General features: G+C 41.6%; 2 protein-coding genes across 3 annotated transcripts in view; both read right to left on the bottom strand.

Annotated features, from left to right (window-relative positions):
- PLBD1 (phospholipase B domain containing 1) overlaps positions 1 to 10,419 on the bottom strand; it is a 40,415-nt gene extending 29,996 nt beyond the window's left edge. The window contains exons 1-2 of one of the 2 annotated variants that reach the window (XM_042793355.1): positions 10,282 to 10,419; positions 1,604 to 1,823 (exon numbers count right to left, since the gene is read on the bottom strand). In XM_042793355.1, coding sequence (XP_042649289.1) covers positions 1,604 to 1,823; positions 10,282 to 10,369 — 308 coding nt within the window. In that variant the 5' untranslated portion in view covers positions 10,370 to 10,419. Of the gene's footprint in view, positions 1 to 1,603; positions 1,824 to 8,905; positions 8,925 to 10,281 lie in introns of those variants that run through there. The other variant, XM_042793356.1, reaches the window with a different exon arrangement.
- A 3,602-nt stretch (positions 10,420 to 14,021) lies between these two features.
- GUCY2C (guanylate cyclase 2C) overlaps positions 14,022 to 16,191 on the bottom strand; it is a 46,117-nt gene continuing 43,947 nt past the window's right edge. The window contains exon 27 of the mRNA XM_033007097.2: positions 14,022 to 14,430. Within this exon, the coding sequence (XP_032862988.1) occupies positions 14,256 to 14,430 (175 nt within the window). The 3' untranslated portion in view covers positions 14,022 to 14,255. The remainder of the gene's footprint in view (positions 14,431 to 16,191) is intronic.

Below are 16,191 nucleotides of genomic sequence, written 5' to 3'. Positions count from 1 at the left end.
AAAGCCTTAGTGAAAAAAAAAAAAAAAAAAAAAAATATCTGTTGAGCAATACTTAGTTTTAACAATACTCTAAGTGTAAGGCTAGCATCCCCCAAATCCATAGTTTACATAAACTCACTCAATAGCATGTAAAGGTAACCTCTCACACCAAATACTCCAACAACATACATGCAGATCTCATGTACTTCATTTACTTTCCTGCCTGGATTACTGTTTGTGCACCGAGAACTCTAAGATTCCTTTACTCTTTCCCTCAGAAGTTATTGTTATTGAGAAATTGTTATTTTGTTATTGAGAAATATTACTTTATTGAATTTCCTTTATACTCTCCAGAGACCTAGCTGCTTCTCCAGCAAAGTCTTCTAGAGAGTCACATTATCATATCATATGATCAGAGAACTACCCATAAATCTTAACTGATCTTAAAATGTCTTACTAACTAAATTACCATCATCTTGTCCAGCAGCCATATCCGACAACTGTTTGACAGACAACCTCTCCCTGCTGGTCTGTTCAACACAGCCTATGGGTATTTATTTCCGTGTTGTGGAAGCAGAGCTGGTAAAACCAAATTCATGTCACAGCAAGCATCACGCACATCTCCTAACTATTCCCCAGCCATCCATCAGAATTTGGGAATTTTTCTTCTCCTATGACTAAGCTGATAGAGGAAAAAAACGGAACTTGTGCAACAAACCATGTGTCACGTTCCTAGCTATAGCACCAGCTATATCCTACCAGTTAGTATGTCATAGTGCCATTCTGTCCTCCAACTTAATCGAGGAAAGAAAGGAAAGAACAGGGTTTGGTTTTGAGGTTATTTCTTTGATTGGTTGGTTGAGGTTTTGGGTTTTTGTGGGTTTTTTGTTTGTTTTTTAAGAAAAACCTGCTCTGGACTCATGGCAAGTACAAAATTCCTTTAATTTTCATAGATCTGCATTACAGGAGGGATTCAATCCCTCATCTTCTCTTCAAAGGGCTTTCAGGAGTACACTGACCCTTCCAGACACACAGCAGTCTGCCTTCAGGCCTATCAATATATTACTTTTTTTTAATTTGTCCAAGAGAGACTATATTACCCATGCTGTGAAGTTTCAGTATCTGCTCCCCAGCAGTTTCTTGACAGTGTTTGCTGAAAAAGGTCCTTAAGGAAGCTCCGCAGCCCCTGCTAGCAACATTTCTCCCTGTCTGATTTGCTCTCAATTGTCTCATTTGTTGTTGGTCACCTAACTATAGGCTGGGGAAATAACTACTCTTCCTGCTACCCCTTTTGTAATTATTTACAATATAGGGCTTACAAGCTTCCTTGCACGTATACTATTCTGGGATTACATTACTCAGTAATATAGATACAGTACTCATCTATTTCACCAAGGTGTTACGAGAGCCTGCAGGATGAGGAGAGGGGACATCCTGATCCCAGAGTGAAGAAGCTATACTTCATACCTGCTACTAATTAAAAGACAGCACATAACTGCAAAATGTATTGCTAGTTTAAATGGATGAGAATTAAGGGAAATGAAAAAGGAAACAAACAAAAACTCACAAGTACAGAAATCCACTGAAAGTGTTATAAAGTTGAGTTGCTTCCTGAGGTACTTACGGAGCTGTGAGATAGCCTTCCAAGAAGCCAGCTGCATACATGATATCTTCATTGCTTAACTTCCGACTGCCATAGCCTGCTCTGATCTCCAGAACTCCCCAACCTGTTGTCTGCATAGTGTTGTTGTAGAAACCATAGGCATCTCCACTCCTGTCCAGCATATTCTTGATCTGAAGTGTTTTTTCAGCTCTATTCCAATACACTGTTGCATAGCGGATTTCTATGGTGGAGAAGAAAGGGGGCAAGGGAAACAAACAAACATGAGTAGATATTTCCTATCCAATACTGAAACATCAAGACAATATTTTGGCAATTTAAAAAAGTTAATTTGATAGCTTTCCATCAGGTTTAGTTCTGCTACAGACTGCCACACTAATGTTAACATACTGAAAAGTGGCATGAGAACTGGAGTTGTACCAAGACAAAAGCTTACAGCGAAATATTCTGATGTTACACTTCTGGGAACTCTACACTCTTCCAGTGTAGAGTTCCAACATAGCTGAGTCTTGACATAAAATTCAGAAAAATATTTCTTTACCTGGTCCAGAAGAACATCTATACAAATCTTATTGAAAGTAACTTTAGAACACAGCATGCCTTAGCAACTACAAAGGTTTATAAGCTACTGTTGACTTGGGTTTCCACCTAAAGATTCAAATGACTGGAAGATTTTTCTAAACTCTCCTTCTGGGTAACTAATACTGGAGGTGGCATTACACAACAGGAGCACTAGAACTCAGTGGATCACAGGCTTAAAGACAAAAGCACCACAGGTATGTGATGCTTTATAAGACACACAATCCCCACCACTCAGCTAGAACAGAATTGATCCCAAGTGTGGAATGAACAGGAAGGAAGGGCACTAGACTGCTCAGAGTTCTGCTTAGACTGCTGTAAGAAACATTCGTCATTATTTGGCTTTTAATCCTGCTGAGCTGAAGAACAGAGCAAGGTAAACTGCTTTCCCTTTACAACTGTAATTTGACCTTCCCTAGAATGGGATATGGGATCTGATTACATCAGATCTCTTTTCATGACTGATCAAATCACTACCACAGTTCAAAAATCATGAATCAGAGTTCCCAGAATTATTTGAAAAGTTTTAAGGGATAAACTCATAAACCCAACTACTTAGAAAAACCCGCAATGTTTTTATTCCCCTGTCCCTTTTCCAGTGTGTAGCAACTAGTCCTGCCAGGTTATAACAAGAAGTTACAATTTGGTTACTACCCCTCATAACAATTCATTTTGTGTATCATGCCCATAACAGCTGCAAAATAGAAAGCTAGATCTAATTTTGGATGATCTTACACAAAATACTTAGTATGCATGCTGTGATAATAGAACCATGAAAAGCAATATAATGCCAACACAATACCTAATGCTCTCCAAAAAGCTGTATGTAAAATGTTTGTGATTAAGTAGCTAGTTTGATTTCAAATTAAGTGCACCCATTTTATTCAGCACTCTAAAATATAACACAAAGAAGCTATTTTTAATGAAGAGCCATGACATATTTGAATAAAAAAGCAAAAACATTTTCCAAGAACTAAACTCCTTCTCCAGATAATCACTTTTTGACATAGCAGTTACTCACTTGCTTTAAGCCAGTTTTCATCCAGAACAATTTGTGTCATTCAACAGTCAGAAAGCTGTTCTCTCCTAGTGTTCCAGCAAGAATAGCTAAAACTGTTTCCTACTGAGAAGCACAGAATAGCTGAGGTTGGAAGGGACCTCCAGAGGTCATCTTGTCCAACGCCCCCTGCTCAAGCAGAGTCACCTGAAGCCAGTTGCCCAGGATTTGTATCCAGGGGGCTTTTGAGTATTTTTAAGGATGGACATTTCACAATCTCTCTGGGCAACCTATGTCAGTGCTTGCTCACCCTCACAGTAAAAAAAGTGTCTCCTGATGTCCCAAGGGAACCTTCTGTGTTTCAGTTTGTGCCTATGGCCTCTGGTCCTGTCCCTGGGCACCACTGAAAAGAATCTGGCTCTGTCTTCTTTACACCCTTCCTTCAAGTATTTGTATACATAGATGAGATCCCCCTTGCACCTTCTATTCTCCAGGTAGAATAGTCCCAGCTCTCCCAGTCATTCCTCATGTGAGAGATATTCCAGTGCCTTAATCATCTTTGTAGCCCTTTGCCACACTCCCTCCAGTAGCTCTAGATCTCACTTGTACTGGGGAGTCCAGAACTGGACCCACCACTCCAGGCATGGCCTTACTGGTGCTGAGCAGAGGGGAAGGATCACCTCACTCAACCTGCTGGCAATACTCCTCCTGATGCAGCTCAGGAGACAGTTACCCTTTTTTGCTATAGTAGCACATTGCTGGCTCATGTTCAGCTTGGTGTCCACCAGGACTCCCAGGCCCTCTTCTGCAAAGCTGCTTTCCAGTCAGCCCCCAGCATATATTGGAACATGATGCTATTCCTCTCCAGGTCAGGACTTGGCATTTCACTTCATTGAAGTGCATGAGGTTCCCATCAGCCCATTTCTGCAGCCTGTTGAGGTCCCCCTGAATGGCAGCACAGCCCTCTGGTATATCACCAGCAAACCTGCTGAGGGTACACTCCTCCCCATCACCCAGATCGCTAAAAAAGATGCTAAACAGCATCAACCACTGCCATACACCACTAGTTACTGTCGTCCAGCTAGACTTTGTACCACTAGACACTATGTCAGTCTTCACGATGTACTAGAGACACCTCTCACATGAACAAGAAAAGTGTTAGCAAGAACAGAATTTTCATAGTGAAGGAACTGTGGGTTTTTTCCCCCCGTTCTATGAATACAAGTTTTTACATGAATCTGTTTAGAGATGAAGTCATTTCAGGGACTTGGAACACAGTGTTTAAAAACATGTTTTTCATCTGCCAGGTACTAAGGCTATTTAAAAGACTGAGACATGACAGACTTTGAATAACTCTTCAAGCAGCTATAATGCTAGTTTTCTGTTAGTCTCCTTAACTATCTTCTAGTAATGCATGTAGTAATTGCTACTTTAGGTTAAAGGTAAACGTGAGAATTACTCAGACTGAAAATCTATAAAAAGAAGAGCAGACTGATAAAGGTCATCACAGAAGAGCGCCAAAGGCCACCTTACAGAGCTAAAGGTCACATAAGCAACGAGGCCAGGGAAAGGGAGGTCCTGCGAAAAAGTGGTGCAAGAGTTCAGTGCTGAGCACAACTAGCCTGTCCAGCGGTACATGGGAAGGCTGATTCCAACCAAGAAGCCCACTGCAGGGCAGAGGAGAGACAGGCCACGTGCCCAGGACACAAAGACAGCTGAGGAATGGGTAACAAGAGCAAGAACCAAGTAGGGCAAAAGATAATGATCTTCCCATCTCTTCAGTAGGTTGTGGAAAGGCAGAAAGTAGTCAAGAACCACCAGGACAGCTGGTTATTGTTATTAGTGCCCACAGACTAAATAGTTATATTGAAGACACCTTCTTCTGCCTAAAGCAAAATAGCTGTTGCTTTCTTTTGTAAAAGAAGGTTGATCCCAATTTCAGACAGACCTATCTGACACAGGTACTCTAACACAGCAGGCTGTGTTTCTTTGTTTTATGCTCTGCCAGAGCATGAACATGCAGAGCTATTTTCCGAAGTCAGAACAAACTTTTAAATTACCCTTGGAGTTTGCCCTGCCCCAACTTCACTACATGACAAATTTAAACTGAAGAAAACCAGGACTAGCAGAGGATGGGAGAGAAGGGGAAACATTAAATTACAGGATAATTTGCAACAAACCTGGAAAGGCCTTTAGAGGAAGAACATCAAGTTAGCTGTCATAGATGTGGATTAAAAATGATACTGGAAAAGACCACTTCCAATTACTGACTTCCCCCCCCCCCCTTCTTATTCACTCATCATCCCATTTCACCTTATTAATTTTTAGCTCAGCTTCTGCAAATCTAATTGCTCTAGTCTGAAGTGTCAAAATACCTATATATGAAATTGCTATGTTTATTTCAAGGAACATGTATATAATCATGTAGTATTTGTTATAATTTAGAAGATAAATATTTATCTTGCTACAGATGAAGTTAAAACTACAAGCTTATAAATCTGTTTACACTTAAACCACACTTACACTACAATCTAATCAAAGCATTTGCTATCACCCCGTCTGGTACAATTTTGTGTTCATCTAAACTAGCAGCACTACCTTTGCCAAGAAAATCATCGAGAACTGAAGTAAAACATGGAATACAGATATACAAGAAGCAAGTGCACATTTCCAAACAATCCCATATGCATACTGCAACAACAGGAACCTTCCCCTTGAATCATGTTGGCATTTTCATATTTATTTTTGGAGGGTGAAGCAGGTGCCCTGACGTCTCTTATCCCAGCATTTGTATTGGTAACTTCCTACATATGAATCAAATGCAACGTCTCCATGAATCTACAAATCATCTTTTTATCACTGAAGTTAAGCTTCCCAGTGTATAGCTGAGAATGCTGACAAATATTTCTGCCTATTAGGACCGTGAAGAACAGAAAAGACTGTGATAATCTGTGACTATTCCGTAACAGTATTGCTTAGAATAACCTAAATAACAAGCCAAAGCACACACTATTTACTGCGATGAATGACTCAAAATCCCTGGGGATAGGGTAGGTCAGTGGAGTCACTGTCCCTCTCTGTGCAACCAGCCAGCCAAAACTGCACAGCACCAGCAATGCCCAGTTCCACCACAACCACCACTGTGCTGCATGGTGCGAGACAGACATGGAAAAGTGCAAAAAACAAGCCTGGAAAGAAACAAGTGTTCCTTCTTTCTGCAGTCAGTAGGGACTGGGAGGAACCTTCCCTCAAATTGCCTACTTTTAAAGATACATCAGTGCTTCTGCCAAATAAAGATCCAGGAACAGGGACTATAGTTAGGAGAATGCTGAAATTTCTTCAACAAGTGAGAAGTATCTGCTTTTTGCCAAGATTACACCCTAAATAATGGGAAAATTAAGGTATTTCAGCTGTGGCTAGGAAGTGGTGGTCGTCTCCTTGGTTTTCAGGCCAAAATGTTGCCAAGGTTATGTTAAAAGTGAAGCTTGTACTTTATTTGGTGGCAGCAGGAGAGTGGAAATATATATATACTCGTGACAATATAGAGAAAGCAATTAAAGGAAATACTAAGTGAGAGGACTGAAGCAATATGAAAAAAAGAATAAATCAGATGCTGAAAAGGACATGAAAGGGTAGCAGTAACTTGTCATGAAAGAACAGAATGGACAGAGATGAGGGAAAAAAAGTGAAAAGCGGGACAGTGAGATGGCCCAAGACCACCTAACAAACACACTAATTGGTAACTGCCACTAATATTTATTTAATAAATTACACCTACAAAAGTAACACCTGACATACCTTAAGAATGCCAGGAAAATTTCTTTGACAATATGCAACAGCTGTTTTTCCTTATGCTTTCCCAGCCATAAACTGCTTTTAAAACATACACATATCTAGATAGGCTATTGGACCTTCTAATTAGATAAACTAACAGAATTTGCTTTTCTTTGCAGATGAAAAAGCTACAAGGCTTGGGGGTGAGAATTAATATTGATATTTTTCCTTAGTCTGAGAAACAAGCTAACTCACAAGCAATGAAGAACTGGTTACGTTGCATGTAACAAGTCAAATTAAGTTAACAACTGTGAGCATCTCCTAATAATAGGAAAACCACTGGCTTCCTTTACTAATTTTTAATCTATATTTTACAGTCTTATTTTTATCTATGACTTTTCAAAGGTGAAACCTTTTCTCGTGGAGGTGTTCAGATGCACTTCATAGATTCCATCTATACACTTTCCACTAAATAAGGAAGCTACCACTCTACTGTTTCACTGAAAACTAGTTTTGCACAACTTAGAAGCACAAAAAACCTAGCACAAAGTTGCACATCTCCTGGTTTTGGTATACTCTCTCCTACAGCTAATGTTCAGTAGTAAAGATTATACTAGCATGGTATAGCATTTCAATATTTCAGGTCAACCATAATAAGGAGCATCTTGATGTTTCTGTTCAATTTGGTAATTTGATAGAGCTTGTCCTATTTTCCCATTAAAAATTTTAGAACCATCCTTTTAGCTGTTTAAAAAAAGGTTGCATACCTCTAAAATATAACTGAGATTTCGAAGTACAGTTATGATTGCAACCCATTACAAAACAAATGCTAAGTACCTCAGGACTTCTTTGGAGATTAGCTTGAACAACACAAGAACTAACAAAAAAACAGTAATTTTCAATTAAAGGAGTAAACGCTTTCTTGTTCTGCTCGAATATAAGCTATTTGCATTTTCTATCCTACTGGCCTTAATTCACCCTATTTCCCCATACATTTCAGGTCTAAGTAATTTTTCAATTTGCCTCTAACAGGCCTGTCATTATTTGAAGCCTAATCCCCTGATTTGTGCTTACATGAGAAAGAAGCAATATTCAAATGTGAACTATAAATTAAGAGTTCAAGTCTTGTATGGTTTTCATGTTCACAAGCATACTTGCTAATAAAGCTTAGCTGATACAGAAAACTTGCAAAAACAGTCCCCAGTGTAGGTCATCCACAGAGGAAACAAAAATAGTAATTTCACAAGTAGCTTCATTAATCTCATAGTCCCTAAATTTAAGTCATTTTTAACAGAAAACATTCTCCAGAAACAATTTCCAAGCAGTATGATGAAGAATCTTCCAGGTGTTCAAAATGCTAAGGAACAATGAACCAATTTGAAAAAAAAAAAAAAATCTAGACAATTCACAGTGCTGCAGGCCAAGTTTACTCCATTAAATAGCCTAAAGGCATTTCTATTTGCTACTTAGTTTTCTACCAGTACTTCAATTATGATGTGAGGAATCAGTCGGGTATTAGCCAAAACTGCTTTATACCCTGAACTTCCTTTCACTTCCACTGCATGATTAACGGTTGACTCTTTCTTCAGTCCTGTTAATGTAGTACTGTTTTTGACAATTCAGGTGAACTCTGAAAAGTAGGTCTGCAAGATAAGGTAGGACTGTCTGCAAAATTATATGCTTGTAACATTCTAGACACATTAAAACAAGCGTCGCCTGAAAATTCTCCTTGTTTTGTGGCAATTAATAAATTCACAAGTAATCTCCTAGAAGATAAACACTGAATCCAGCCCCGGAATCTTCAGAATTCATTGAAAGCAGCAGAATAAGGAGATATTCTCCTGCTGAGATTTGCTCCCCAACAACCCTACTATCACCATCCATATGTCACACAAATGGTATCCAGATTTCTCTAATAAGCATTCTGCTCCAAATGGCTGCTGTCTGTCACTAACCTTAACTGATCTTCCAGAGACAGCTTCACTTTCACACACTTGCTCAGCATCTCTTAAATTCCTTCCCTTAGCGACTCCTTTCCCCACCCTTCCAGTTGCTGGTAAACCCATTTCATACTTTGAAATGAAAAAAACAATAATGTTGCTACTTTCATACTTCACTGGCGTATCTTTTCTAGCACATAGTTAGATACTACAGTGTGTGTCCACAGCTGTAATGATTCTCAAGCAAATTAAGTAGAAACTCAATTTTTAAGCAGGAAGCCCATATTCTATGGAAAACTGTGAAGGTCACCAAAATGTGTTGTTACAGCCTTTGCCAAATTCTGTTTCCACCTAAATCTGACTCTGGAGTTGCAACAAGAATAAAGCTCCAAAATCAGGAGACAGAAAAGCTTAGCAGTCATAAAGAGGAAGCTCAGAAGCGTTACAGAAGTTCCAGTTACTGAATTATTCCAAATTGGAGCCTTACAATTTAGACTGGAAAAGTGAATTATGCAAATATATGATGAAATACAACTGTGAGCACACAATTAGCATGAAGTGGTGTTTGTACCACAGAAAACAACTTCGACTTTTAAAAGCTGACCAGATATCGGCAAAAGTATTACTCGAATAGCAACGAAAGTTAATCTACTCTGAAAACATCCGATCATGCATACGTACGAGTTATAAAACACAATGACCTTTACCCACAAGCTAGCACTACAACTCCGTTAAAGATGTATGTCGCAGCAGGCTGTAGGCTGCGAAGCGCCCACCCTAGGCGATTCCCGCGCGTGCGATATTACATTAAAACCCAGCACGACTGAGCGCCCAAGGCAGCTTCTCATCTGTTAAACTCGTAGCGGTGGTTCCCCTCGCCCGTGCCGGGGACGGGACAGACGTTTGGAAAGCACGCAGGAACGGAGCGCCGGCACTTAACACCCGCGAGGCACCAGGGCCGAGCCGGCCCCGGCCGCCGGGCCATGAGGCGCTCCCCGAGCGAACCCCTGAGGCAGCCGGGCCCCTCCCCGGCCCGCTGGCTCCCTCCGGGGGGGTGGTGGGGCTCAACAGCCACGGGACGGGGCCTCTCGCCGCCTCGCACCCGTCTCTAAGGCGGCATGGGGGTCGGGGGGGGGCTTCCCCCTCGGACCCAGCCGGGGAGGAGGGCGCAGCAAGGAGCTGCTGCCTAAGGCGAAGCGCGGAGCCCGGCGCGGGCCCCGACGAGCCGCCTTGCCTCCTCGGGAACCGCGGCAGAGCGCTGAGCCGGGCTCCGCCGGCGGGACGGCCCCTCCCCAACGCCGGAGAGCCCCGCTGCCGCCCCGGCGAGGGGGCGAGGCCCACCCTGCAGCCCTCTCAGGGCCGGCCTCCCGCCCCCCCCCGGCACGCCTCACCTGCTCGGCCCCCCGCCGCCGCCCACAGGAGGACGAGACCCCAGCAGCAGCAGCAGCAGCAGCACACGCCGCCGCCGAGCCGGGCCATGCTGCCGCTCCCCCGCGCCTCCTCCAGGCACCGGGAGGCGGCGGGACTTTAAGAAGTTCCCTCACTCAGGGCAGGTCTCGTCGCTGCCCCCGCCTCCTCGCGGTGCCCGCCCCGGCGCCCCGGGCTGGGGCTGGGGCTGTCCCTGCCGGGGCGAAGGCTTCCCCCCCTGCTCCGACCGCCCTCTCCCGTCCGGGCCTTGCCCCGGGGGATGCCGCCAGCGTCGGCCGCTTTTCACACCGCGCTTCCCGCCCAGAGCGTCGCGGCAGCGGCCCCGAGGCGGCTGTCGGGTCCCGCTGCCCTGCAGCGGCCAGCCGCCTTGCAGCCCACCGCCACGGCAGAAGGCGCTGGGGAAGGTGCGGCGCCAAGCCCGGGGCCCTGCCATCTTTTTGACCCCAGCGCTTGTTTGGAGCCCCCCAGGGCCTGTCCAGGATGTTGGGGCTCGCTCTGGGCCAAGGTCGGGCCTTGCCACCATGCTGGCCGGCCTCGTACGGCGCACGGCAGTGAGGGGGGAGCCCCGGGCTGGCACCGGCTGGGCCACTGGGCTCGCCAAGGGCGAGTAACCAAAAAGGGGCAAAGGTTTAAGAGAAAAGGCCCCTGTAAAGCAACCGGAGTTAGGTTGTGTCTTACCAATCTGTGCGTTTTACCTCTGAGGAAGAGCAGCTTTTAGCCCTGTTGAGAAGGAGCAACCGCGGCGTGTGTCCTAGTGGAAAAGCTGAGGGATGTTCCTTTTCCTGGGGTTTACAGACAGGGACATCTTCCCGTGGGATCTTCCCCTGCCCCCATGATTCAGACCATTTTGAGATGTTGCCTTTTCTCATCCAGTGTTGGATACTCTACCACTGGCCTAAAACAGCCATTATTAAGACTTCGTGTTTTGGTAATTGTTTAAGATAGTTCATATTTGATACCGGTGCCCGTAATAGCCTCATATGACAAGGTCACATGCCAACCAGTTCAGGCCAAATGGCAAGACTTGGCCTCGAGCCCGGGGTTGGAGCACTGTAACACTACTGCCAGCTGCAGGGATCCTTCCATACCTACCCATCGCTGTTTTGTTCAGGGGTACTTTTCACTAAGAAATAAGGATAAAACACAGTGCTGTTACTTTTTTTTTTTTTCACCGCCCCAGTGAAAAATAACTCCTAAATGTCTAATTATCAGTGAATGCTGTGTTTGCTTTAGAGGAATATTTTCCAAAGTTTTTTCCAAGAGAGAAATTCACTTCTGTCAAATGCTGCTCTCAGTTTGACTGTGTTGGTGAACTAAAGTACAAAATTATATTTTCTCTAGAATTCTGTATGGGATTACCACAAGAATTTAAAGAAAAAAAAATGTATTTAAAACAAGATTATCTCTGTGCAAGTGACGGTCATGGCCAGGAACTGGAGGCGTGTGCAGACAAAGATAGAGAGCACAAATACGCAGTCCTGAAACCAGAGGGGAGTGCAGATGCATGACAAAAATGAGATGGATTGAAGACAATGGGGCGGTCTGAGTACGACCAAAGCTACAAAGCACTTGATGTGTATTTGGAAATATTCACTCCCATGTGCTCCCAGCCCAGAGCTATACAGAAATTTTTTTGCTGTGAGTTAAGCTCAATTGAATGGTGGTGGTGCAGCCAAAATTCTTTCCACTTGGAGAACAAAATTGTGTCTCACACTAGGTTTTTATTATAACATTTCACTATTTTAAAAATACAGGAGAGGTGAATGACTGGACCTTCAGTGACAGATTTCTGATGGCAGGGGGCTCTTCAATCTAACATTTGATTACAAGATACAATGGTAAGATGTGGAATCTAAGATTCAAACCAGAAACCAGGAGCAAATTTTTAAAAAGAGTAGTCAAAATTGATTTTGTTGTTATGTATGGGTGACAGATATGTGCAGGGACAGCGCCATGTAGCAAATAAACCTACCATAAGATGGGTCCATCAACTCATTGCTAAGGTAACTATTTATCTTCAAAGAATTATATGAAATTTATGACCCGAAGAATGCAGAAAAGAGAAGGGCTACTGAAAACTAAACACTGTTTAAATTAATTGTCTTAATCGGTGTCAGCAGACATTTTCTCTAAACTAATTTGCATCTCAGAGGTGTCAAGGATGGATCCCATAAAACCCTTCTTTACAAATAGACTTATTTCACTTCAAAGATCAGAGCAACTCTGCTTAAGATAGTAGTAGTAGTAGTGGCCTTCTTCAGGCCTGAGGAGTCCAGTGCTTGTCACTACATTAAAACTATGGTTGCTGAGCGTATCAGATGCAGCAACCAGAATAGTCCAGTGGTGCCAAGAAGCACAGCAGACACACCCAAGAATGCAGACATAGAGACAAAGCTTCTTGATCAGCACCACAGGCCAGGAAATAACAGACTATACTTTTTCACTGTACTAATAGTCTTCTTAATAGATACCAGTTTTGGAATACCAGACATTTTTTTCTATCCTTATCCCAACCAACATTTCCATGAGGACACAAACCAAAGAAGCAATGGTATGGTTATTACTGCCAGTCCAAGCTTAAGATTGGTTACATATGATCTGAAAGCTGTGGCTGTTGGTTACATGCTGTCCACTATTCCTGTCTTTATCATGTTCCTGAGTGTAGGAATTTGCATTCATTAGGCAACAGTATGAGCTCTACAGCACGTCCAGATTTAATTTTTCCAGGAATCTTTGCAATTCAGATCTGCCTATTTACACCAAGGTTGTTCTGGTTTTTGTGCATGTGTTCTTACAAAGCCAGTTTAAGTTGACAAAGAAAAAACACAGGCAACTGGCTTGCTCTTTTAAAAAATTTTTAAATTGTTTACTTGAACAAAAATACTGTTCAAAACCGTAAAAGGATGATCTTGCACCAAGTTTTATGGTTTAAATACTGACCTATATTTGGCAATGATGAAAGAAGGAGCTCCACTTTGAAAGCCACCAATGCACAAAACATCTTTGCAAAAGTTTCACTCACTATTTGTTATTTCTTCATGTGAATGCCGATTTTCTTTTACATGCATCCCCTGTGCTTTGATTGCTTTTTAAATCTGTTTAATAATATAAATGCCATTGTATCAGTTAATGAGTGAGACATACAAGTAAAATCTGAGTTCTGTATGGTTGTGAAACTTCATCCAAAAGTTGAATTGAAAGTTTCTGAGGTTTAAGAAATTCAGGTAAGTTTGTTTCCTTCATTTCTGTTGCACTTCTGGTTTTGGGGCAGAAGCAGAAGTGTAGAAAAGATATGAAAGCGTCTGTTTTTGCAAGATTTGTAGTTTCACTTTGCAGGCCCAAGTGATTCATATAAGCTTTAGAAACCATACAACTTCTGGAGTAATCTCCCAAGATAAATAACAGGAGTGTTGTCTCTTGAACAAAGTCAACTTGATTAAACAAAACATGTGAGGCACAGAGGAAAACAACAGAAGCAGCAAAATGGCAACATGTCCAGGATTTACATATGATATGTTTAATGTTATTTTTAAATATATTACAGCAAATCTTTCTTCAAATAAAAAATACAAATTAAACACAACATTTAAAAATCAAGACAAATTAAGGCTTTGCTGTGAATATTTTCAGAAGTGGATTACTGAACAGGCTACCACATTTAAAAAACTAACCAAAACAAAAAAAAATTTTTTCAGAGGCAAGTGCAGATATTTTCATTTACCTCTAATTAGGCTGCAAGTGTCCTACTGAAGTCATCCAACAATTTCAACGTTAGAGTGAAGAGAGGTTTGATTTACTGATAGCAGGTCGGATGGTAGAAAGGATGCTTGAAAACGTGCTTTCTTTCTCCTCTAGCTGAGAGTATAAGCCTACAGACATCACATGAAGTAGTCCAGAGAGTTGCTGCAGCTTTTTGAGTCATACTAGACATCCAGTTTTAAAGATACGTGGCAGAATTCTCTGTGCTGACCAGTTGCAGGTATTCCAGGGTACCTGATCGGTAGCTAGCTACCCGTGAAAGCTCCCGTGTCTTGGATCCTTCATTTTCCCTTTTCTGAAGAATTTCAGTGATCATCTCTGATAAGTCATCATGTAACCGCTGCTGGTTCTCCCTGAAAGCAACAGAGTGGAAAAAAATACAATGATTCACACGTTTTTAGTGATCACCAGTGTTTTTTATACATTTATATCCCACATTTATCTTAATGACATTCACACACTACTGATAAAAAGTGTGGGCAGAACCAAATTCAGGTTCTGGATTTGGGAATAGATTTAGGATTTCCTTGTGATTTTTCCAGATGGTATGGATCCGTGTCTCTGCACAGGAGGTCTGTAGCTGTGTCATTATCAACCTTAAAAAAAATCATGATCATTTGCATGAGAAGGAAAACATGAATCAAACTCACTCCAAATCAAAATAGAGTCTAGCTCTCAGTACCATTACTGACACTATTCAGCTTCGGGTGGCCTTCAGTAACAGAGTTGCCACCTTTTCATAAATTTCTACAGTGTATTTGGCTTTTGCTGGAGTACCCCACATATGACAGTTTTAAGGGGAAATTGTATCAGTCACTGCTTATATGAGGAAGCAAAACCAAAAACATCACTGATTACAGTGATCCAGCTCAAGAGGTACTTTCCATAGTTGAGTTCTAGAAGAATTGACAATTTGATAATTCTGGTTGTCTCAACAGATCATATTAATTTTAAAAAAGGAGTTCTGAGTTTACAAAGGAGATGTACCATAGAAGTAGGCTTGACGGTATTTCCTGCTAGCCCAGAGACAAACACTTGTACTTTCCATTACAAAAAATCACAGTTCATGAGATTCTGCAGTAGATTAAAAGTTTGATTGTTTCTGTTTTGCAGATGTCCTCAGAAAACCTTTCTCTTAGCTTCCTCTTTTTCCTTAGGTATATAGGAATAAATGGACAGAAATTTTAATTTTTGCAGTGGACACATTGTGTAAGATTCACAGCTTTTGCAGTAAAAGTAGGCTGTAACATTTACTTATGTCTTTCACCATAAGGGATTCTAATATATCTGGCAAACTACAATTTGCAATATAATTTGTTGTACTGAAACACTGTCATTTCAAAGCAGATGGCAGCAGATACCCACTTAGTAAAGAGCAACTGTACACAGTTTAGAGGAGAAAGCAAGGAACTTCCGCATTTGGTGAATTTGCAGGAAATAATGCAGTACTCATGTGAAATACACATGAAATAAACACAACCAGTTATCCTGACTTCAATTTTGCATAGTTTCTCAAAACCAACACTTCTGTTATTACTGTATTTTATGTAATACTAATGCAAAATGATAGCTCAGTTCCAGGGCATCAAACTCATCATTTTTTCTCCCAATAACTTATCTCTTATGTGTTAGAAAGTAAGCTTTTGTTCAATTTTTAAAGACTTTATGCCTGTTCAATACTACAGTAACTTCATCCAACTCTTCTAGCAGAATGCTACTTAAAATCCTGCAAGTTTCATTCCTCCTACAAATTCCCTCACGAGACCTCACAGGCATAACATGATATTACAGAGAGCTGCACATTCAGTTGCAGTTATCCTCTCACTGTACTGTCACACAGAGGTGCCATTAGAATTAAAGTTTTGCGAATATTAATGTTTTTCATTTTTCTGTCCGTCTCTTGCACTTACCATATTAGCAACTTGTGCTGTAAGTCTTATTTCCTTTCCAAGGAAATGAACCTGTTAAGCGCTTATATATACAAATAACCTTCAGCACATGCATAGTCCCATGGCATGAATATTTACACAAGTTTATATGCGTATACACTGTTAAGCCTTTAACAACTGAAGGCAAATTGAGTGGTATAAAAAAAACACAAGTGCCAGAGAGGG

The sequence above is a fragment of the Tyto alba genome, unplaced genomic scaffold (assembly GCF_018691265.1).
Source record: "Tyto alba isolate M040663 unplaced genomic scaffold, T.alba_DEE_v4.0 Super-Scaffold_2, whole genome shotgun sequence".
Lineage (NCBI taxonomy): Eukaryota > Metazoa > Chordata > Aves > Strigiformes > Tytonidae > Tyto > Tyto alba.
This window is presented reverse-complemented; position numbering and strand designations above follow the sequence as displayed.